The 23991-nt window shown below is 36.1% G+C and overlaps 1 protein-coding gene across 2 annotated transcripts in view; it reads right to left on the bottom strand.

Annotated features, from left to right (window-relative positions):
* Synj2bp (synaptojanin 2 binding protein) overlaps positions 1 to 18326 on the bottom strand; it is a 42870-nt gene extending 24544 nt beyond the window's left edge. Inside the window, exons 1-2 of one of the 2 annotated variants that reach the window (XM_063241090.1) lie at positions 18154 to 18325; positions 9740 to 9790 (exon numbers count right to left, since the gene is read on the bottom strand). In XM_063241090.1, coding sequence (XP_063097160.1) covers positions 9740 to 9790; positions 18154 to 18217 — 115 coding nt within the window. In that variant the 5' untranslated portion in view covers positions 18218 to 18325. Of the gene's footprint in view, positions 1 to 9739; positions 9791 to 18153 lie in introns of both variants that reach the window. The other variant, XM_003472387.5, reaches the window with a different exon arrangement.
* Positions 18327 to 23991: the final 5665 nt, after the last annotated feature.

Below are 23991 nucleotides of genomic sequence, written 5' to 3'. Positions count from 1 at the left end.
TACTGTTCTGATATCCACGCATACATCTACCACACATACAGAACGCAATCGCTCTCAACTGACAATAATGGTGTTGGAAATAACAACTAGATTAGTGATTCCTGGCATTTCTAGCTGTGGGGGAAATGTAGCAAGGTTAAAAATGTCTCTATGAGCTTTTAGCAAGAAAAGAAACTGACAAACAAAAGTGATAAAGAGTGGGAATAAAGGAGGGAGTCTGCTCTGCCTGAAATTCCCATAACACAGGTTACCGAACTTTTTCTGTTATTCAGCTCTTGCCCACTAAACTCTTGCCCACACATCAGCAGTAATGACAAATGCCATCTAAATATGTTAAATGGATTAAATAGTTTACTTTGTGGTAAACTGCTTAGAAGAGTACCTGGTACAGAATTAACACTAATAAAAGTATTTCTAATAACAAAAGTGTTTAATCCTTGCAACCCTGAGTACATTCCAATATATTTTTATTTTATATCTGAGGAAACTGAGGCATACAGAAGTGAGGTGGCTTGTAGAATGTCACATTAGCAATTGCATAAGGTAGAACTGAGATCTGAAATGAGTTGTTCTGGTTTTCGAACACAATGGTACTCTTTTGTTCTGCTGCTTGCTGCAATGTACACTGTCTCAGAGTAGTGGCTCAAAAATATCTATGGACTGAAAACAACAATGAATGAGTGATTCAAATTACTAACAAGGTAAAATAATTATGTATTTTCCATTTAAAACTATTGTATGGAGAAACTCTCTGGTCCAAAGATAAAATGTCTCTTGTTTGTTCTCTCCTAGCAGAAACAAATACGCATTGGCAAACAAGTAGAAAATATTTAACCTCAAAAGAACAGAAAAGTTATGCAATAATAAAAGTGTATGGTGCCAAGTCAATCCCTCCTCATCCTAGTGCTCTATCTGACAAGGGAAGAATATGATGTAATTGCATAAGGTAGAGTATCTGCCAGGACAGTACACTGCAACTTCTTTATATTGTTTCAGGCAGTATCTGCCAGGACAAGTACACTGCAACTTCTTTATATTGTTCCTAATTCATTCTCATTCATTCTCGCGCTCTCTCTCTCTCTCTCTCTCTCTCTCTCTCTCTCTCTCTCGGGTAGGGTGGGGTAGGAATCGGCATAAAGCTTCTCTTTTAAATATCTATGTGGCATCTTTTTGTTTTAGAATAAACTGTTGCTCAGGTAAAAAATACATATGTTTGTTCTCTACTAGATCATACTTCTATTGAGTCTCTTGTTTTCCACAATGAAATGATTCCATGTCTTCACTTTTATCTCGTATTATATGAATTCATTTCACTTCAAGTGCCCTCTCTTCAACTTTCTCTGACCCAATGCTGTTTTATTTTTTGAATATTTTTGCCCAATATCTAGTAAACTGTACATTATACCAGGCACAAACATACCATGGTGTTACACAAAGGAGAGACATTAAGTATTTTTCAAACACTTCTGAAAGGCATGATAATTTCTTAGGTCTCTGGTCTGCAATGGTCCTTTGAATCTGAACCTATAAGGAATAGAACTATCTCATAAAGATCCACAGTTCTTTGATTATGCTACCTCCTGAGGGTATGTAACGTGCCCACTGTAATTATCATGTTATGTTTTTCAGGTGTCTACTAATGGCCCAGGTGTTGAAGGCTCACTCGCCAGCCTGTAGCACTATCAAGAAGTGGCAGAATTTTTGAGAGGCAGGACCTAGTTAGAGAAAGTTGAGAAAGTTAAGTGATATTGGGACCCTAGTCCTTCCTCTTCTTTCTTTTTCCTTAACCATTAGCTATGACCTACGCAGTTTCTGCCACACACACCCACCAGTGTACTTTCCTGCCACAGGGCAAAAAGTAACAAAGTCAATCAACAATGGAGTAAACTCTCTGAAACCATGAGTAAATTGTTATCTCAGGTATTTCATCACAGTGAGAAAAAGCAAACACATCTTTAAAAAGAGCAATCATTTGTTCTTTATTCCAGTAGTCATAATTTCTAACCACAGTGTAGGCACATGGCAAACATTAAATGAGTTTTAAAAAGCAGCTTCACTTTAATTTTGAGGGCTCTAAAATCAGTAATTCTGATTTTATCATTTAGGTATAGTTGGGTATCTTTTCCTCAAAAATCATTTTACATTTATTGAAACATAATCATTGTTTACTTTGTCTATTCATCATGTCGCTTCACAAAATGTTTCTATACTTGAACAGCTGTAAGTTTGCTTTTCTATTTCTTCAAAATAATGCCGAGGTATCTTACTTAAGGATTCCCTTGAAAAGACCTTAAGACTAATCCTTGAAGCAATCTCTAGACACTTGTACCATATATTCTCTTTCCATGGGATTTCCCATTTATTCCTTCTTTTTATGATACCTTACCTACTTTCATAGTAACACATTATGCCCAACCTCATTCTCTTTTTTTTTTTCAAATTGCATTTAGTGGAGAATCTGCTTTATGACTTTTTAAAAAATTTTATTTAAAGAAAGATTAAACAAAACAGAAAATGGATAGAAATAATACATACTTTCAAAGAAAAATAAACAGTAAGAAATCACTAGTTGATTATTACATATTGTCCTCTTACAAATAGTTATTCAAGATACAAAAGTGAAGCATATAAAGTGGGGATTCAAACAGCAAGACTGCAACCAGTTCTGTTCAACTATCCAACAAAAACTTGGTAATATGTTATCAATCCTATACACTTAAACATACATGCAGTTATCCAAATCTTCATTTATGCTGAGATTGAACAAACCCAAGCAGGCTAAAATCACTCTGAACAAAGAAAAATACTATTGCTGGGTTTCACATTATGACACTCCTGGTTCAGCACTGGGTACTGTAGTGTCTCTTTTTCTTCAAAGTATTTGTTCATTTCATCATGTGTCGTAAGATCAGTTCTCATAAACTGTTAACAGGTTCTAGCATGCATGAGTCTTAACACGTATTTCTATCTTTTCTATATTAGAGGGAGAAACAAAACAAAACATGGCAAAACAAAACATATTCCTATAAACACATGAAACAAAAAAAGACATATAAGACCACTGTACAAGGAGTTCTACCATGGTTATTGTGTTGTCTCTTGTTATCTTCAATAGAATTAGCTATATCATCAGACATAGTATAATTGAATATATCAGTACATAACAGTATTAATAAAAACACAACTTTGTATGTAGTGTAAAACTTCAAAAACAGGCAATAATCAAACCAGAATGGGTATCATAATGAGTCTTGTCATCTTCAGTGTAGCTGCCTATACTCTCAGACTTGATACTATCAATCATATCAGTTTTGAATAAAATCTGTCAATACCAAACAGCAATCAAACAAACCAGATTTAACTAAGATCAGTCATGATAAAACAGTATAAGTCATACAGGGTTCCAGATTAAGTTAATAGGAAATTAAAGATGATTACTGTGCTATACCCTGACGTTTTTGGGATAGCTGTCTGTGCCCTCAAATCTAATGCAAGTAGACAAACTGGGACAGAATAAAATCTATCTAAGCAGACTGGTGCAAGTAATATGGGTTTTAATTCTTGATACACTATTAACAATATCTTCTGCCATCTTTTTTAAGACTATTGCTCCCCTTTCACTTCCCCAGGGTGCACTGTGCATTTTTGGGCCTCACCAAGACACTCGTTTTTTTTTGGTTTTTTTTTTTGTCTTTTTCATTTTTATCAGTACCGGGGATTGAACTCACGACCGCCTGCTTGCAAGGCAGGTGCTTATGCCGCTGAGCTAAATCCCCAGCCCGACACTCGGTTTTAAATTGGGGGCAATCTGCTATTTACCTAAGTGGTTCCAAACCTTCTCCTTCCTGGACTTGATCTCTAATTGTATTACTTTACCTATTAAAGCCTGTCTTTCCAATCTATCCACAAATACTGGTCTAGTGGCCCCTATTACTCTCTGGTTCCCTGTCACATAGAGCATTGTTTTCTTATATTTGATTTTCAGTTCATGTACCCTTTTTCAGGTTAATTATATTTCCTATAAAGAGCATCTCGGTGGACCCTACCTTCTGATCTACTCTACCTGTGATTCTCCTTTTTCTTAATTTAGTGTATCAAGTTCATCTATATTAGAGATTATAGCCAACCTTCACTGCCTCATTTCTATTGTGCTCTTTGTTTGCCATTAGTTGTCTGCTTGTTTTCTTCATTTGCTTTCTGCTCCATTCATTGAGGCCTCTCTGCCACTGTTCCTGGAATCCTGGTACTTTTCTCTCTCTCTAGAATGCCCTGCAGTATTCTCTGTAGAGTTGAATTGGTGATTACAAATTTCCCCAGTTCCTCTTTGTCTTGGAAGCATCTTGTTTCTCTACTGATTTCTAGAGACAGGGTATATCAATCTGGCTGGAGGTTATTTTCTTTCAGGGCTTGGAATATTTCACTCCAAGTTCTTCTTGACTTGATGGTTTGTGTCACGAAGTCTGCCATGCCATGATTCTGATGGGCCTTCCTTTATAATTGATCTGTTGCTTGTCTCTAACAGCTTGTAATATTCTGTTCTTATACTGAATTTCTGGGATCTTGATTATTATATGCCTGGGTGTGTCTCTGTTTTGGTTGTAGGTGGCTGGAGTTCTGTATGCTTCATATATCTAAATATCATTTCCTTTTCCTGTTTGGAAAGTTTTCCTTAATTATTTCTGTAAATAGCCTTTGTAGTTCCTTTGTTTGTACCCCTGCTTCTTCATTCACATTCTTTATTCTCAAGTTATAGATCCTCTTGTCGTCTTCTAGCCTTTGCTACTGCTTGTTTCCTTGTTATTTTTAAAAAGTTTCTCCTTTCATAATCCCACATTGCAAACCTGTCTTCCAGTTTGGATAATCTATCCTTAGTTTCTTTCAAGCAGTTTTGCCAGCTTTCAATGGAGTTTTTAATTTCCTGGTAATCTCTTTGAATCTGCTTCATGTATTCTATATTTTCTTTATATTCATCAAATGGTTCTCTCCTTTGTGTTCTCTATTCTTCTGTCTGTGTCTTCTTGAGAAGTGCTTAGCATTTCTTTTATTAATCTATTTATATCTTGCTTTACTTGTTTAAATATTTCACTTTTGAACTCGTTTATGAGGTCCCAAATATATCTCTTTATGTCCACTGCTGCTGTGTCTGATACTGCCATGTTTGCTGTCCTCGATCTCTTTTGTATTTACCTTTCCTGGATCAATGTTCTCAGTGTTGGGGGCTGGGGCTTTTTGTTATTGCTTCCCAGTCCCCTCCCCCCCCCTTTTTTTGGCTCTGGTTCTTCTAAGTGCTAGCTAGGTGATCCTGCCTACTATACTGTGCTATTAAGGTGCAAACAGGGGCAACATATGCTGGTCCCTCCCCTCCAGGTCAGTCAACCTGCTGAGGCCTTTACTACATCAGTGCGCCCTCACATAGGGAATTGGTTTGGGACAGCTTATTGGGTCTCAGCCATGGGCGTGACCCAAGCTAAGCAAACCCCACCAATCTCATCTGGGCATGGAAAGACTGACTGAAGTCTCTGCCTTACCTTGTATCTGCCAGTCCTGCCTGGTTCCAAAATGTCATCCCCTTTCTCATGGAAGGGTTTTATTCCCAGGACTCACCACAGGTCAATGCAGGTTCCTTACCGGCTCTGTTCTCTGCTGGTCTTGCCAACCTCCAACTTCAGTGCGCCTGCGGTTCCCAACAGTTGAAGCAGCGGCAATTCGGGCAGTTTGCTGGGTAGCAGCCACACGAGTTTGGGCAGGCCAACCAGTGCAGTTCTCTGGTTCACTGCTCCCTTTTGCCTTCACATCTCCCCACCAAAGCCTTCAGGCTTGCCAGCCACCAGCTTCACTGGCCCATGCATCTCCAGGTTCCAACAGTGCTTCTGGCACAGTGGGACTAGCTCTGGTGAGAGCGCCACCAGCCTTCTTCTGTTCAAGGTATTCTTTTCAAAAATTCTTTCTGTGGGCCTCAATTCTCACTTTAGCTTCTTCCTGGGTCAAGGAGACCTTCATCTTTCCTGCTTTTCTTTTCCAGAATGCTATATTCCAGTACCTGGGCTGTTTCTCTCAAAGAGGCTTTTTACTTTGCTCCTTACTGTTCCGCCATCTTCCCAGACCCAAAGCTTTATGACTTTTTAAAAGTAAAAACAGGCCATGTTACTGGTTCTCTTAAAAACATTCTACTGTAGTATTCTGCCATCTAACAGTTTAATCATTTCACTTACTATTTTGTGCCATGTTAGACAAAGCATTAGGAAAACAAGGAACAAAATATGTATACTTTAAATCAGAAAACATCACAGTGAAGTGGAGAAAGGAGACACAGTGAGAAAGTTTTTAAAAAATTAAGTTATCTGTAGTGTTTCAGGATTTTTAAAGTCACACAGGCCTGGATACAATTCTTAAACCTGCTCCGTAGGAGCATAGCTCAGAGTTTCCTCTTTTATACTTTTATCACTTTATATAAAAAGTGATAATAATAACTACTTTATCTGCTCCTTGTTAGGAGAAGATAAGGCAAAATGCTTAGCCTGACAATTCATGGTAAGTACGCTATACATTATGTATGGTATTGGTAATAAGGAAATATCTACCATGGGTAAAGAAGGCTTCCTAGAAGAGCTGTTTCTGAAACGAAGTCTTAACCTATAAATAGGAAGAAGTATCAAAATGAAACTTTAGAGAAAGTTTAATTTTTACCCTCACACTAAAGATTCTCCACAATCCACTCTCTGCTTATGTTAACAACTTCTTCCCTTCTGAATCATCTCAACAAAAACTCTCTTCTGTTCAGCCTGATTTATTTAGATTGAGAAATACACTTTGCTAATTTAATTTTTCTACTAGTGTTAAAGCCACACATACCCCAACCCTACCATTATCCTAAGACCTGTTCACTGTATAAGACTAGTTTTTAAAAATTGACCACACTCGTCTTTAGCTCTTTTAATTTTTCTAGTATGGGATCAGATTACCATGCTCCTTTACACATTTCCTACTTACTTTGCCCTTCCACTATATATATACTTCTTACAGTAGTTAACCATTTGCACCTTCTATACACTGAAACTTTAAATTTGCATGTGAACATCATGTCTCTATTGGATTGTAAATTCCACAAAGCATTTTGCATATCCACAAAAAATAGGGCAAAGATATTAGCACTTCAGTGTAAAATCTATTTGATAGCTGAACACAAATAACAGATCAAAAAGCTGTTAGTAACAGGCTCATTGTTTAACAGAGTACATGACTGGTGTGTAAAAGTTTAAATGCTTGGATTTCATGAGGTTCCTGTTTTTAAAATTCTCACTTCCATATACTCTCAGCTCTATCAAGTGTCAACAACAAACATTTTCCACTGTGTATTGTGTTAGTAATTTAAGATGACTCAAATCCTTCTGGGAATAAGCATGATATAGCAAAATAAAGGCCAGGAGAAAAGGTTCAACATCTTAGCCGTGTCTTGTATAGTAAAAGGACAGAAACTGACAGGTATAGAGTAAAATCCTTTGAAACTTGCTGCCCTTAGATCTTGGTCAAATTCTTAACCTCTATGATACAATTCTCCATCTAATAGTGTAGATTAAATACCACTCAGGGTTCCTGTGAAGATTTTAGCACCTATAAAATATAAATATATACAGTATCTAACACACTGCTAGAAAGACATTTCCTTAATTAATCAGAATTATTATACTATCAACCATCCCTTCCTCTGCAAATCTTTTAAAAATAAAACAAGGAAATACTCTCTTCTTCCTTCTCTAAAAATGACATTATAAGCAACTTGTTGAAACCCATTGAGCCTTTACTCCTAAACACAGTGAACCCGAATATTACCCCATGTACAACAGGATTGTCATAGCCAAATTTCTACTTGTTACAGAGAAGAACAGTTACAGTATCACTACACTTCATAGAGTAATTAAATTTTCCCAACATTAAGAACTCTCAACTTGATAAAAAAAAAAATGAGAAGTTTACACTAAAAACAAGATGGACTCCTGTGGAAAAGAAAGAGAGATAATGTTTCACAAAAGATAAAAGATGAACTGTTCAACACAATTTCTGAAGGCATCTGAGATTGTTACTACTGCCTTTAACAATTCTTTAGATCCTCTAGTCCAAATGACAGGAAGTAAAAAGATAGGTAATAGGAAGCAGGAAGATAGATCTTTTACAAGTAAGAATGGGATATACAGATAAAGGGAAGAGGAAGGGGCAAAGGAGGTAGAGGGAAGGTGAAGTAAAAAGAATTTAAATGGTTAAGATGTGTTACATACACCACAAATGTAATCATTATATACTGCAAAAGTGTACTAATAAAAATTTTAAATATTAAAAAGATAAATAAAACACCTCCCATATACTAGCAAGAAACAAGAATCATTTGTTTGTTTGTTTGTTTGTGACAGGGTCTCACTATATAGTTTAGGCCAGCCCTGAACTTGCTGTGTATGCAGCCCAGGTTGGCTTCAAACTTACAATCCTTCTGCTTCAGCCTTCTGAGTATTGGGATTACAAGTATGTAAATAATTTAAAATAATGTGTAGTGGGCCAAAAATATCAAGAACTCTTGGAAATAAAGAGATTTCTGAAGTCACTTAAACCAAGCTTCTTCAAACATAGTCAAGAAAGTAAGCATAATACATGTCAAGCTTTTTTCCGCCTCATTAGACATTCACTTCGTAATTTTCCCATGATCTTATTTTTTTCTCTTGTACCAAGACAAAGTAGGTTCATTTGCCTTGCAAACTGGACCTAAACACTGAAAATATGCAAGACTCCTGCTCCTGACAACACTGGCATAGCAGGGCAACAGAACAAATATTCCTGCAGTAATCTGACTAAACCATCATGTCCCTGAGTAGGAAGATGTTAAAAAAAAAAAAAAAAAAAAAAACAAAGAGGGACAGTGCTGCCTACCAACAGAAATAAACAATTAGAATTACATGTTTTCATATTTCTCCTACAGAAACAAAGATCTCTATAAGGCTATCATTATGTAGAATTTTCTGGTGATAATTACTGACTTCTCCCCCATGTACTTTCTCAATGACACCATGAGAAAAAGCTGAATTAGGCTGAGACCAAGCTACAGAAAGTGATAAACAGAAACTAGCAACATTTCTTTGTTGCTGAACCAAACAAACTTTATTTTATTTTATTTTCAACAATAAAACCACCCTTCCTGCAGGCAGCTAGTCTGGGCAGAGAGAGCTAGTAGACCCGCCTCCACCTGCCAGCAGTGGCCATCAGAAGGCTGCTTCCTGTGGGCAGGGACATGTAGCCCATAAGTTCCATGCACCTGCAGGCCACCACTGGAGGTCCTTGGTTCCTTTGGACAGCTATCACCCACCAAGAGAATCAGACAAACACATCCCTGTGTGCCTGCCACCATTATGGGACTCTTGGTGTAAACATGCAGGCTGAGAGAAACAGCCCCACCACCATGCACCCCTGGCAATTGGGGAAGTCCCAGTGTAGCTATACAGGTCTGGAGAAGCCTACCCTATGCCCTGTTACCTCCCTGTAAATCTGCAGTCAGAGGAACCCAGATGTTTGTCCCATTCTCCTACACAGTCAAGGGATGCCAAGGTGGGAAGTGCCTGGGACCCCAAAACTGGCTTGTTGGGAGGAACCCAGGAGAATGTCAAGACAAAGAAGCAAAAGATACTCTCAGATCTCCAGCCCACACAGATCACACGTCTGGGAGATACAGTCATGGAAGAAAACAGAAGTCACATACCTAAAACCTCCAACAGGATAGCAACTGAAGTAAACAAACAGCTTCGTGACACTGTAAAAGCAATCAAACAAAAAATAATGTCTCAGGCAAAACAAGAAATCACAAACACAAGAAAACAATTGCTCAGCATATCTAAAGAAGACATAGACTTAAAAAAAGAGGAGCATAGGAAAATGATGGAAACCTTGAATGAACAATATAGAAAAGAATCACAATAAATGAAGCAGATTCAAAGAGATATCCAGGAAATTAAAAAGTCAATCAAAAGCTGGCAAAACCACTTGAAAGAGACTGAAGATAGACTTTCAAACCTTGAAGACAGGATTGCAGCCTAGCGATCATGAAAGGAAAGATCTCTTAAAAATAAGAAGTTAGGAAATAACAATTCAATGGCTGCAAGATGATGCAAAGAAACATAATTTAAGAGTGACAGGTATCAGTAAAGAAACAGGGGTCAACACAAATGAAATTAAAAGGCTATTTACAGAAGTAATAGCACAAAACTTCCCAAACATGGGAAAAGGATCTGGCATGCAGATAAGTGAGGCATATAGGACTCCAACTAGCCATAACCAAAGTAAATCTACACTCAGATATATAATAATGAGGATCCCAGAAATTCAACACAAGAACAGAATATTAAAAGCTGTTAGAGAAAAGAAACAGATCACCTATAAGAATCATGGCAGACTTGTCAACACAAATCAAGTCAAGAAGAGTTTGGAGTGAAGTGTTTCAAACCATGAAACAAAACAATTTCCAATCCAGATTGATCTACCCTGCAAAACTATCTTTCAAAGTTGATGGAAAAACACGTTATTTCCATGATAAAGAACAACTAAAGGAATACATGACTACCAAACCAACCCTACAGAAAGTGCTAAAGGATATTCTAGAGAGAGATAAAGATGACCATGGTTCCAGGAACAGCAAAAGGAGGATCATCAAATAAGACAGGCAACTGAATAAAGTGGAGAAGTAGAAGGCCAATAGCAGGAGGATAACAAGACAGAGACAAACCAATGTATGCTGGTTGTAACCATTAATGTAGACAGCCTCAAGACAGCAATAAAAAGAAATACAGGAGAGTGGATTAAGAAACAAGATCCATGTTGTTATGTCCTCTTTTATCTCAATCTCCCCCTTTTTTTAAAAAGTGTATTTATTGGGGCTGGGGATTTAGCTCAGTGGCATAAGCGCCTGCCTTGCAAGCAGGCAGTCGTGAGTTCGATCCCTGGTACCGATAAAAAGGAAAAAGACAAAAAAAAAAAAATGTATTTATTGGGGCTGGGGATTTAGCTCAGTGGCATAAGCACCTGCCTTGTGAGCAGGCAGTCATGAGTTCGATCCCCAGTACTGGTAAAAAAAAAAAAAATTTTTTTATTTATTTATTTCATTATTATTTTTTTTTAATTAAGGGAAAAAATTTTTAAAAAGCAGGATATATTATAGTAACTTTTTTGGTTTCCTATGAACTTGATTTGAAGGCCTGTATTGCTCCCACCATCTTGTTTTGACTGATTTTACTCTGTTCTTTTCTGTTTGATAGTATCAAGTTTGAGGGTATAGGCAACTACTTTGAAGGCAATAAGACTCACTATAACGTGCATTCTGGTTTGACTATTATCCTCTTTTGAACTCCTGTAATGTCTCCAATGTTTAGGTTTTATTGGTCTTGCTCTGTACTGTTTTGTTCAATTTTATTATACCTAATGATATAGGCAATTCTTTTTAAGGTAGCAAGAGGCATTATGGTAACCATTGTCGATTACATTGTATTCTGTTTTTACATCATGTACTATGTCCATCCTTTGTTTTGACTGATTGCTTTGTTTTGTCATATTTGGTTTTATTCTCTTCCAAAAAAAAGTAATAAGAACTATGGGAGTAATAAAACCCAAAATGTGTAAATGTTGTTGTAAAAAAGAGGGGAAAAAAGTGCTCTAAAGGCTACAACTGCAAGTGTGTTTAGGTGTGTTAAGATAGATGACCATATTACTAAGCTTTTGTTAGATCACTGAACACAACTTTTGCAGTCTCACTATTTGAATGTCTACTTTGTATGCTTTAATCCTGTAACTTGAACAACTATTTCTAAGATGACAATATGTAATCTATTAACGAGTGATTTCTTACTGGTTTTTTTTTTTTTTTTTTTTGAAATTCTGTATTACTTGTACCCTTATACTGTTTTGGTTTTTTCCTCCTTTAAATAAAATTAAAAAAAAAAAAAAAAGAAACAAGATCCATCAATATACTATATACAAGAAACACATTTCACACAAAATGAAATTCACAGACTGAAAATCAAAGAAGAGAAAACAATAGTTGCACATGACAGGAGACCAGGAAAAAAGCAAGGGTAACTTGCTCATCAACTGTAGAATGGATAAGAAAGATACGGTATTTTCATACAATTAAAAGGTACCCACCTATAAAGCAGAATAATCTCAAGGCTCTTATAGGTAAATGGACGCAAATGGTGATCATGGGTAGAAGTTTGAAATCACACGGGTGAACCTTAGCATAAAAACCATAGCATAGTGGGATCCAAAAAGCACAACAGATATTGTAAAAGTGATAGGGGAGGATACACCTGGGAGGGGAAGTTAGTAACTACTGTTAATTTTTTATTATCTTGTTTTGAACTGCTGTATTGTTTTTACAATTTTGTTAGATTTGACTTTGTTCTGCCTTGTTTTGTTAGGCTTTACTTTGCCTGGGAAGTTATTTTCAACATAATGGGATGTATTATGACATCATGGTTGGTTTCCTATTATATTGCTTTGAAGTCTTATAATACTTCCGTTTATTTATTTAATTGGTTTTGTTGTGTTTTGTTTTGTTTGATTTTATTATGTGTGATGGTATGCAGTTATTTTGAAGAACACAAGACATTATGGTAGCCATTGCTGATTTCCTATCATCTTGTTTTGAAGTCCTATTATGCTTTTACTCTTTTGATTGATTCTATTCTGTTGTATTTTATTTGATTTTATTATGTGTGATAGTATGGATAACTGTTTTGAAGAAAACGAGGTATCAGAGTAACTATTGTTCATTTCCTGTTATCTGGTTTTGAAGTCCTGTAATACTTTCATTCTTTGATTGGTTTTATACTTTTTTATGTTTGATATTATTTTGTGTGCAGGTATGGACAACTGTTTTGAAGAAAACAAGAAACATTATGGTAGCCACTTTGTATCCTGGTTTTTGTTTTAAAATCCTGTATTACTTGCATTGTTCTGTTCTGATTTGCTTTGTTCTGTTCTGTTTTGTTTAGTTTTATTAAGTAAAAAAAATTTTTTTAAAGAATAAAACCCACATGTATAAATACCGAATAGTCTCCCTAGTATAAGAAGTGGTAACAGTATGTAAGAGTTTATAGTAATCATTATTCCCCATTACATTGCTCTGAAGCTTTATAATGTCTGCATTAGTTGGAATGGTTTTATTCTAGTTTGTTTGATTTTATTATCTGTGATAGTATAAACAGCTATTTTAAAGAAAAGAAGACATTAGAATAGTCAGAGCTGATTTAGTATTGTCTTACTCTGAAGTCCTACTATGCTTTCGTTTTTCTGTTGCCTTTGGTTCTATCCTGTTATATCTTATTGAATACTATTATGTGTGATAATATAAACAAACTTTCTATGGAAAATGAGATAATACAGTAGCCATTGTTCATTCTCTGCTATTTATTTCTGAAAGTCCTGTAATGCTTTCATTCTCTTGAATGGTTTTATACTGGTTTGTTATGCTTGCTACTATCATATATGAAGCTATGCTCAACTACTTCAAAGAAAGAGACACTGCGGTAGTTACTGTTAATTATGGGTTCTCATGTAGTAAAATGTGTATTATTTGCATTGTTCTGATCTGATCTGCTTTGTTATGTCCTCTTTTGTCTTAATCTCTTTAAAATAAAAAAAATTTTTAAAAAAAGAATAAAACCCAACAAAATAAAATAGAATAAAGCCAATCAAAACAAAATAGTGAAAGTGATACAGGACTTCAACACAAGATAATAGGAAATCAACAATGGCTACTATTATGTCTCTTGTTATCTTAAAAATAGTTACCCAGATACTATCAGATAAAATACAACCAAACAAAACAGAACAGAATAAAACTTCAAAACAATGAAAGTGACAGAGGATTTCAAAACTAGATAATAGAAAATTAACAATGGCTACCATAATATATCTTGTTATCTTTGAAATAGCTTGTCTGTGGCCATCTGAAATAGCTGCCCATGCCATTAGATATAATAAAATCAAATGAAACAAAACAGAATAAAACCAAACCAAACAATGAAAATGATACAGGACTTTCACACAAGATAATAGGGAATAAACAATGGCTGCCACCTTCAGAAGAAAATTCCCCACAGTTGCTATACTACATACTGTTATCCTCCAAATATATCCTAGGACCATGGGCCTTAGGCCTGCAAAGTCAATCAAATACTAAACATTGTAAGTATTAAGTTGTTTTTTTCTACCCCAGCAGCTATCATTCCAGCCTGTTTCTCGGCATCAGCCAGCTGCTTGGTGAGTTGGGGAGAAGGGGGAATATCTGCTTTTATTGTCTCCAAGTCCATGCACCAACTGGCTCACAGAAAGAAGTTGTTTCCTTGTTTCTCTTCCCCATGGCCCATAACTGCTACTGATACACCGGAAGAGATTGGCTTCTTGTTTCTCCTCCTCATGGCCGTGACTGCCACTGACTCACAGAAAGGGATACCAAGCAAGCTTTAAGTGATTGTTTTTATTGAAATCAGTCCTAAATTTGTGGTCCTGCTCTCCCAGAAACTTATATTAACTTATATGACTAAGACTAGAAAATTCATGAAATCATGCAGTGGATTAAATCATTTTGAACAGATATACAATACAGAAATTAAACCACTTTGAGTAACATATATCAATTCAGTAAAATTAAAGTATAATTAACTCTTTTATTTAGTCCCTTAAAGTATGCCCTACTTTGAATATTTCAAGCAAACAATATAGCACTAAGAACTTTAAGTCTCCAACATCAAAAGGTTTAGAAAGTTTCATAAATGATATGCTGAATATTTGAGAAAACCTGGCAAATATCAAAGAAAATGAAGTGATATTATACATTTTAAAAGTATTTAGTTCACAGGTATAGGCAAGAACTTTCTGAACAGAAATCCAGTTGCGTAGGAATTAGCACCAAGAGTCAATAAATGGTATGATACCAAATCAAAAAGCAAAAGAAACAACAAACAATGAAAAGATTACTTTCAGAATGGGAAATATTTTTTGTCAGCAATTCTTCAGGCAAAAAACTTCTATTTAGAATATAGGAAGAACTTAAAAATATTAGACCCCTCCCAAAATAAAAGACAATTAAAAAATGGGCAAGTAAAATGAAAAGACAACTCACAGGAGAAGTAGTAAAAATGGCCAACAAATACATGAACAATTGTTCAGCCTCACTGGCCATTAGAGAAAAGCAAATGAAAACACTGAAACCTTATTCCAGAAAGGTTTAGAGAAAAGCAAATGAAAACACTGAAACCTTATTCTATCATCAAAAACTCAAACAATAAATGCTTGCAAGGTTACAGACAAAAGGAATCCTTCTACATTGCTGGTGAGACTGAAAATTAGTAAAAGCATTATGGAAATGAGGATGGAGATTCCTAAAAAAACTAAAAATAAAAATTCCATTTGGCTCAGCTATTCTCAATGTTGGTATTTTCCTAAAAGAGTTAAAAGATATATTACAGTGATACATGCATGCCAGTCGTTATAGAAATCTAACTCCTAATCCCTAAATTTTGGAAGTAGCCTACATATCCATCAACAGAAGAATAAAGAAAATATAATATATATATATATAATATTTATACAGAAGGCAGTACTATTCTGCCATAAAGAAAGATAAATTTGAGTCATTTACAGGAAAAATAGATGTACTTAGAGAGCATAATGTTAAGTGAAATAAATCAGATGCACAAGCTTAAATACAACACGGTTTCTCTTATATGAGGAACCCAAAATGTAAAGAGCAAAATAAAAGAGATAAAGGGAAGAGATAATGGGATTTTTCAAATGAGAATGGGATGAAGAGTTGGAAGGGTAGGGAGGCCAGGAAAGAAAAGGGATGAAGTAAGGAGTTAAGATATTTTTGGGATGCTGGGTATTAAAACCAGAGCCTATGCAAATAGGCTAGGCAAGTGCTGTACCATTGAGCTACACTCCCAATGCCAGGAATTAGTATGTGTCACGTTCAGGTACTAATGCCCCATAAAGAATGTAAACATTCTGTACTACAAACATATATAATAAAAAATTAAATTTTTTAAAAATAAAAATATTTGGTGCCTACAACAAGAACTGTAATATCAAAATTCTATGTTGCGCTCTAGTCAGGGGATACTAGAAATAGTGTGCATACTGCAGCAAAGGAACCACACCAAAGTAGATTAAACTCTTTTTAAACATGTGGCAAAAAGCAGATCTCAACAACCCAAGAGGTAATGCAATAATACAATATTTACACTAAACAAGGAAGAGGCAAAACGATTAGATACCTTTGTAACTAGCATAGCAATCAAAAACTTGTACTGTTTTAACTAGTCTTAAAAGAAGTACCAATTAAAGTAAATAGATAAACAAATTTTGTTTTAAAAATTTGTGCTTACCATTTTGGCCTCAAAAGTTAATAAGTATTGAGAAGAAATTTATACACAGGTGGAAAAACTAACATAAGGAATTTAGGCATAATGAATGAGTTTGAATAAGAGCTCAGAAGCTCACCTGGAGCACGACTAAATCACAAAGACTGACAATGAATTACACTCCTATAACTAAGACCAACTTTCAATTTTTTTATAACATGAAGAAAGACACAAGGCAGGGCTAATTGTGAAAACTACAGGTTTTTGTTTTTGTGATACTGGAGATTGAACCTAGGACCTTCACACTGAACTACATCCCAATTTTTTTTATTTTTTATTTTGTTAATTGACTCAGGGTCTCACTAAGTCGCTAAATTGCCCAAGTGAAGCTGGAACTTGCAGTTCTTATGCCTCAGCCTCCATGAGCACTGGGTTTATTAGCGTGTGCCACTATACCCAAAAGGAAGCCACTTTTGTAAATATTCTATTGGTGATTAAACTATTGGAAACTTTCAGATAAGAAAGGCAATGAACTACTGTTCTAGGTAGTAGCAAAGGAAACAAAAGAATGAAAGGTTTCCAGAACAATTTAGAGATACTGCTTATAGTATTTGACGGTTTATTCATTTCTGGGAAGAGTATATAGCAGGACTTGCTTTATCAGTCTAGCCATTAATCCATTAACAATAACAAGAGTAAAAAACATACACTGTGAGAAATTAACCCGTTTCAGTTTCACAACACCATGAAAAGTATTCCATAACCATCCTTGTTTTACAGATGAGAAAATAAGGCTCCTATCAGTTATGTTAATCAATTAATATGTACACACACACACACACAAGGCACAAGATTTGACTCTAGTGCAATCCTAAGCAAACGCTCCTGATGGATAACTAAATAAATGTCAAGCGAAGACGACAAAGTCACAGGAAGACAGTACGTAGTAACACCCAGAGCCCAGCCTAGTGAAGAGGGAAGGTCCCGGGGGAAGAAGACAGCACAAGTAAATAAGGATTTGGCTGTATTTGAATAACGGAGTGTTTTTTAAAAAAATTCATATCCAGGCTGGTCCGATGGCAGTGGGTTATCAGAACTTATTAACATTAGTGCCACTAAAGTTGGTATACCACCCCCCCCACTGCTAAATTTGACTGGCTTTAGAAAAAAATTCATATCCAATATAATCCTTGAAGATAGAACCTAGAAAACTTCATTTTAATTTTTCAATCAAAAAGCAAAATCATAACAATCAGTAATTTTGCAGCGATACTAAGTTTTGAGGCTTCGGTAACAGATCTTTGAGGTCTCCTCCTGCTCCAGCATTGTAGTTGACACTATGAATGAATTTCTCAGAAATCAAAGGAGACAGGCAGGGCTCTCTGCTCCAGGAAACTAGTTATGTATTCACAGTCCACATCGTTTATGTTCCCATTTTTACTAAACGTTTCATCTTACGAACAGGGCTGGAGCAGCCAACGGGAGACAAGGATGTGGTGTCCACGATATGATGGGTCCAGAAGCTGGTCTTTTCCTATTCTTTTCTAGCACCGTTACCAGAAAGAACATTTCTGACTATAAATACCGCTCGGTTATCGAGTGAAGTCCCGTTACCTAGCCAATGACGTATGCCAATACATTCTTTCTACGTGCCATAAAGAGTTACGGGAAACGTCTAGGTCGTGGCCTCCCCGCTCTGAGGACAGGTAAATCCGGCCCAGAAAAACTACTGCAATTCCACAAAGTCCCCTAATCCTACCTGAGGGTCCTCTGGTAAGATTGATCTCTTCCTCTGTGACCAAATAATCCACTCTTCCGTTCATGTTTTACTGGTCGCCTGGCTTCTTCTCTGGACGGCCCCGGGCGCCGCACAGGTGAGAGTGAATCACAGCCCTTTCAGCTTCCGCAGCCCGCGGACCGGAAAAGGAAGCGGCGGGCGACTGGAGCGCGGGGAATGCCGGGAGTCGGCGATGGCGGTTTGCGGCTCCCGACTGCGCTTTCAAGCACATGTTGAGGTAAACCTAGGAATAGCTAAAGCAGACGTATTTTACCATTGAAAGCCGTTAGGAAGGTGGCGGCAGAGGGACGCTAGCAAAGATTGGGGACATGAAGTAAATTGATTTTGACCTGGAAATTGTTCAAGTTCTCCACCTCTCCCAGAAAAATCACATGTATAGAAAACGACGGAAGAAAAAAATTAGTTTTATTATAGTACTAGCGTCAAACAGAATGCGATGACTGTCACAGGCAATCTAATAAGATTACAAAATCAGACAGCAATCATCCTTTTTATGTAGCCAAACAATTGCAATCCATTGTGTGTATATTTGCACATGGGAGGATTTAAGAGCACATTTACTATTCTCACACTTTAATAGTTGCCCTTTGGAGTGGCTGTTCGTGTTAATATATCCAAACGCATAACAAAACTCTTTCTGGCAAGCAGTCTCTTTCTTATAGCTTGGATCAAGACATTAGGAATAGTGCTCATGGTGTCAGAAAATAAGAGCGCTGTATTCCTTGATGTTGACATTTTAAAAGATTCTCGGGACTTTAAGGAAAAAAAATTGAGCTTATATCAGGCAAGAGATTTATTTAACTGTTCAGAGTTTACATTCCTGGCTTATATCTAACAAGAAGCTGATTTGACTTTTAACAAAGATATATACGTACTGACGTAAAGAAGGATTATAATTACAAATTTAATCAAGAAAATCCTCTGAAAAAAGGGAGGAGGAAAAGTGTTTCTTTTGACAATGGAGAAGATTCCATTTTTTTCTTTACTTTTTCTTTTAACCACTTAACAATAAAAAAAAAATACCTTGCTGTGACTTTAACCCAGGTTGCTTGACTTTGGAGTAGAACATGTTTTTCAAAACAGTTTTGAAGGAAACAAGATAACAAAAACACAAAAGCCTTGGGAACGAAGAAGATGACTCAAATATGTGAGATAGTCACTAGGATTTGGGGGCAGAGGTGTTAAGGGGATTGGAATACAGGCCCTCTGTACCAGCACCAATATGTAGGCACTCAAATTTAAAACAGCCAGCATCTACTCTGCCAAACGAAACAAGACAGGCAAGTTCCATATGAAATTCTCTTATTTGCTTATACTCAGAGAAGTTGACATGGAATAATGGCAAGAACACAGGAGATGAATCTGACAGGATATTGCATCTTTTTCCAATTGTGGATTTTGAACAAGTGACATAGCATTTCCAAACTGCTTCCCCATTGGAAATAGCTCACTAAAGATATTCCCATGATTCAGTTAAGTATAATTTTCAAAATTACATTTCTATGTAGAACTCAATCGGATTCCTGCTATCCTAACTTATGACCCTCCTTCATATATGTTGGCTAGATGGCTAGATGAGTAAATAATATGATCTTTCTTTCTTGAGGTTTTGTTTTTTGTTTTTTTGTACCAGGAGTCAAACGCACGACCTTGCGCTTGCCAGCCAGGTGCTTATGCCGCTAGCTAAATCCTTGCCCAATTTTTTAAAAGACTGAAAAAGATGAGTAAGTGGCCCTGGAATGCCAAGAGAAAAGAAATGAAATAGAAATTTTAAAAGAAAATTTGGAAAACACCCCACAGATTCTTGTAGACCACTGGTATGAAAATCAGTACTCTGTACGTTAGAAAATTCTTTTGATCGGAGCACACAGCTTTAAAGGACTCACGCACATGGCAGTGAAAGAAGAAGGAATCATTAAATAAGTCCAGAGATGCCAGTAATATGTGGAGTGACGTATTGCCTTTATCCCCAAATGGAAGTAATTTTAAGAATAAGAAGCTAATATATAGAAACATAGAAAACAGGAAACGAGTTTACACTTAGAGAAAAAAATACTATGAAATTGGAATACTGATGGGGATATTTGGGGAATATAGAAAGGAGTGTGGAGTCCATGAGGTGATGATGCTGACAAAATAGGCTACAGATAGCTTGTGAAAGAAAGGTAGAGCAAAAATAAGCACAGAAAAATAAAAAGGAAGAAGCACTTAATTCTATATGCAAGTTTTTCTCTCACACTAAAGAACTCTAACAATAGACTGCCAAGGGTTATTGGAAAGCTCCTGAGTCACCAGGAGTGCCAAGTTGCTTCCATCTTTCTGTCCCCATCCCCAAGATGTGCCATTTTATTATGAGTGAAGATGGCAAAAGGTATTTTTGGAGTTTTCCAGCATCATATCCACATTCCAAGAAAGCAGTGAAGAAAACTTAGAAATACACACTTCTTATACCTCATTGACCAGATATAACCAGTTACATGGTTATATCTACCTGTAGGAGAAACTAAAGTTATATTTTATTGGGGTGGAAATATTCCAACTAAAAAATCAGGTTTATTATTAACTAAGGAAGAGAGAATGAATATTGGAGACCATTGGTAGTGTCTTCATGCAAGAAGTGAATTTGTATCTGAGCTAGCCACTCAAAACCTATGTCCTTGACATATAAAAGAAAGGAATTCAATAGCAAGTTTAATCTACCACTTATAAGATCAATGGAAACCTTACCTTACCCTTACTCATAGTGGGTTCTACTTTTGTGCACTTCAGGTCATATATTCACTTGATCTCTCTAATCACTTAAGTTGCTTTAACATCCCTTCCTACATCAGTATTTTACTTTATGACTAGCTTATGGATATATTTGCATTTAGGACATGCCCACCCACTTTTCCTTTGACGTAACAGTTTTTCCAAATTGCTGCCCTATAGCTGACCACTTTGGTTTCAAAGTATAGCATATCTCATTTTTCCTGTGCTTCCTTATATGATTAAATCACTTTCAAACTGATTTCTTTTTACTTTTTGTGTTATATTTATTAATATGATATTAATTTGTTAGTTACCCTAACAGATACCACAGAATGGTGGTTTCAACAATAGAAATTTATTTTTCCACACTTTTGGGATCTGGAAATCCCAGATCAAGGTGCTGATTTCCTCAGTGATGTCTATCTTCAGCTAGCAAATTGCTACCTTTTCCCTCAATCTTCAGTCACATGATCTTTTTTCTCTGCAAATGTTTATCCAAATTTCCTCATTTTTTAAATACATCAGTCATATTGGATTAGTATCTATCTGGAAGACCTTCCTTTAACTTAATTTTCTTTTTAAAAGCTTTATTTCCGGGGGCTGGGGATTTAGCTCAGCGGCATAAGCACCTGTCTTGCAAGCAGGCGGTCATGAGTTCAATCCCTGGTACCGATAAAAAGGAAAAAGACAAAAAAAAAAAAAAAAGCTTTATTTCCAGATAACATTACTTTCTGAAATACTAGATATATTCCACATATGAATTTAAAGACACACAATTTAGCACAGTGGTAGTGAACCTATGGCATTGTATGCTGTAGCCAGCTGTTTGTTTTTGAAAGTGTGAAAAGGTTCACCATCACTAGTTTGTTTAGCCTATAGCACAGATTCTAGTGAAGTCACAAATACTGGAAAGCAGCATTGTGTATCTCGGCTACAGCCTATTACACACTGATTTCACAGATTAATCCTTATAGCAGTACCATCTCTTTAATTTCCACATTTTTAGGGAAAGTTATACTCTAGGCCCCAACTACAGCAGGAGTCATTTACAGACTTTTCATTTTCTCACAACATTCTTTGTCTTTATTCTCTGTTTCTATGTATATATACATTCTCTTTGCAAGAAATCTCATTCATCTGGCTATAGATGATATTAATATGCTGGTACTCACCTGTCTTCGTCGACCATCTGTTTTGTGTAACCTGGTTGCCTACGTGGCATCTCAAAATTTGGCTGCCTAATATACATCTTCATTTACCATGTTGAAAACACAATTGTTAATCCTTAAAACCCTTAAGCTGATAGTCTTTTATCTTTTGTCGAGTAACATAATTAACCTTAAAATAAAAATCATAACAACCATTCTTGATTTCATTCTTTTCCTCTTACCTACATTCAACCCATCAGAAAGTAAAGTCCATAGAAAATACAGTTTGTATCTGACCATCCCTACTACTATTGTCTTGTTATAAGCCACCAGTATTTACTGCCTCTACTTCTGCTATTTCTCCTACGAGTTTGGCCTGCTGCTCACTGTCTATCCTTTATTCTTTCTATAACTGAAGCAGCCTCTTACACAAATGTAAATCAGATCATGTCATGCCTTTGCTTAAAATCCTTCATCAGTTTCATCTCACTTAACACAAAATCAGTATCCTTAATATTGCTTCTTATACACCACACAGTCTGGGCTCTGTATAGTTCTTTAACTCTTCTACAACCACAGCTCCTTTCCCTTCCTCATTATTTTGCATCTACACTGGACGTTTTTTCTCAAACAAGTGAGTTTGGTTTTGCTATGGATACTTGCATTTGCTGTGTCATCTCTCCCCTCTTCTTGTGTAATACTCACCTCTAGTACCTGAAAGAGTTACCAACACATAGTAGGTCTTCAGTGAACGAATTTCAAGGATGATAAAATTTAAACTCAGTCTCTTGCTGAAGGTCACAATGCAATTTTCATTCACTGTCTCGCCACCTATTACACCCACTTGTGTCTTAGCTCTGCTGCCTGTATTCTCTAAGCTGTTTTTATTCATATTGTTAGTGTACATAACATAAAATGAATCCAAAATAATTTGTTTCAAATGGCAGCCTCATTTTCTTCAGAACTTAAAAGAAAAGCTTTTTTAAAAAAGATTAATGATTGGGGGCTGGGGATTTAGCTCAGCGGCATAAGCACCTGTCTTGCAAGCAGGCGGTCATGAGTTCGATCCCTGGTACCGATAAAAATGAAAAAGACAAAAAAAAAATTAATGATTGGTTGTTACACCAGATTAGCAGCAAAAAATAAACAATGGCCTAGAGGATATCAAATAAACCCATGCCAAAACAAAAATCACAGATCAAGTTTTTCCACCATGCTGATATTTTTAAACATTTTTACAAAAATTATGCCATGTAAAATACTACAGGCCTCTATAGTTAAGAGAGTAAGTAGCCCAGTATGCACAGGTAGCTCTATATATTGATGTGCTGCAACTAATTTTAGTCACAAACACATGTTTTCAAACATGAGCTTTTAAAACAAGAATATCCCACCTTACCAAATCTTCATTTGATTCATTTTGTCAGTAAGTTAAAATGTATCTAATATATGTTCATAAAAACATGAGAATACATATATGTATAATACCTCCACAAAGTTGTGAGTCAGAGTTCACATTCTCAGTAATCAGCAGACTTTTCTTTACAAGCTACTAATAATTATTCCCAAAAGCCCCCCGCAATTTTGAGGAAACCACAAGTATCTTTTTGGTTGGAGGTTTGCAAATAGTATAAAAACAGTTATCAGTTCTCCTTGCTATGATTAGCTGCTGCTGTGTAAGACATCTCCAGCAGATACACCAGAATCCTGCTTTATAACAGTTTCCTGTATATTTGTAGCTTTTTTAAGAATGCTCAGTTTTGTTCTAAAAGCCCTAAGATCCCTAGGTTGCTGCCAGAACACCCTTCACCTTCTAGTTTTATTAATAAAGTTTTATTAAATTACATAACTGTGTGAGACACAGCGTAGTTAGGATTTAAAGTATCAAAACAGGCATAGA

This window comes from Cavia porcellus, unplaced genomic scaffold (genome assembly GCF_034190915.1).
Source record: "Cavia porcellus strain 051 isolate PalLab524CR breed Dunkin Hartley unplaced genomic scaffold, mCavPor4.1 scaffold_31, whole genome shotgun sequence".
In the NCBI taxonomy this organism is placed as follows: Eukaryota; Metazoa; Chordata; class Mammalia; order Rodentia; family Caviidae; genus Cavia; species Cavia porcellus.
The sequence above is the reverse complement of the archived record's forward strand: the minus strand, read 5'-3'. Positions and strand labels throughout refer to the sequence as shown.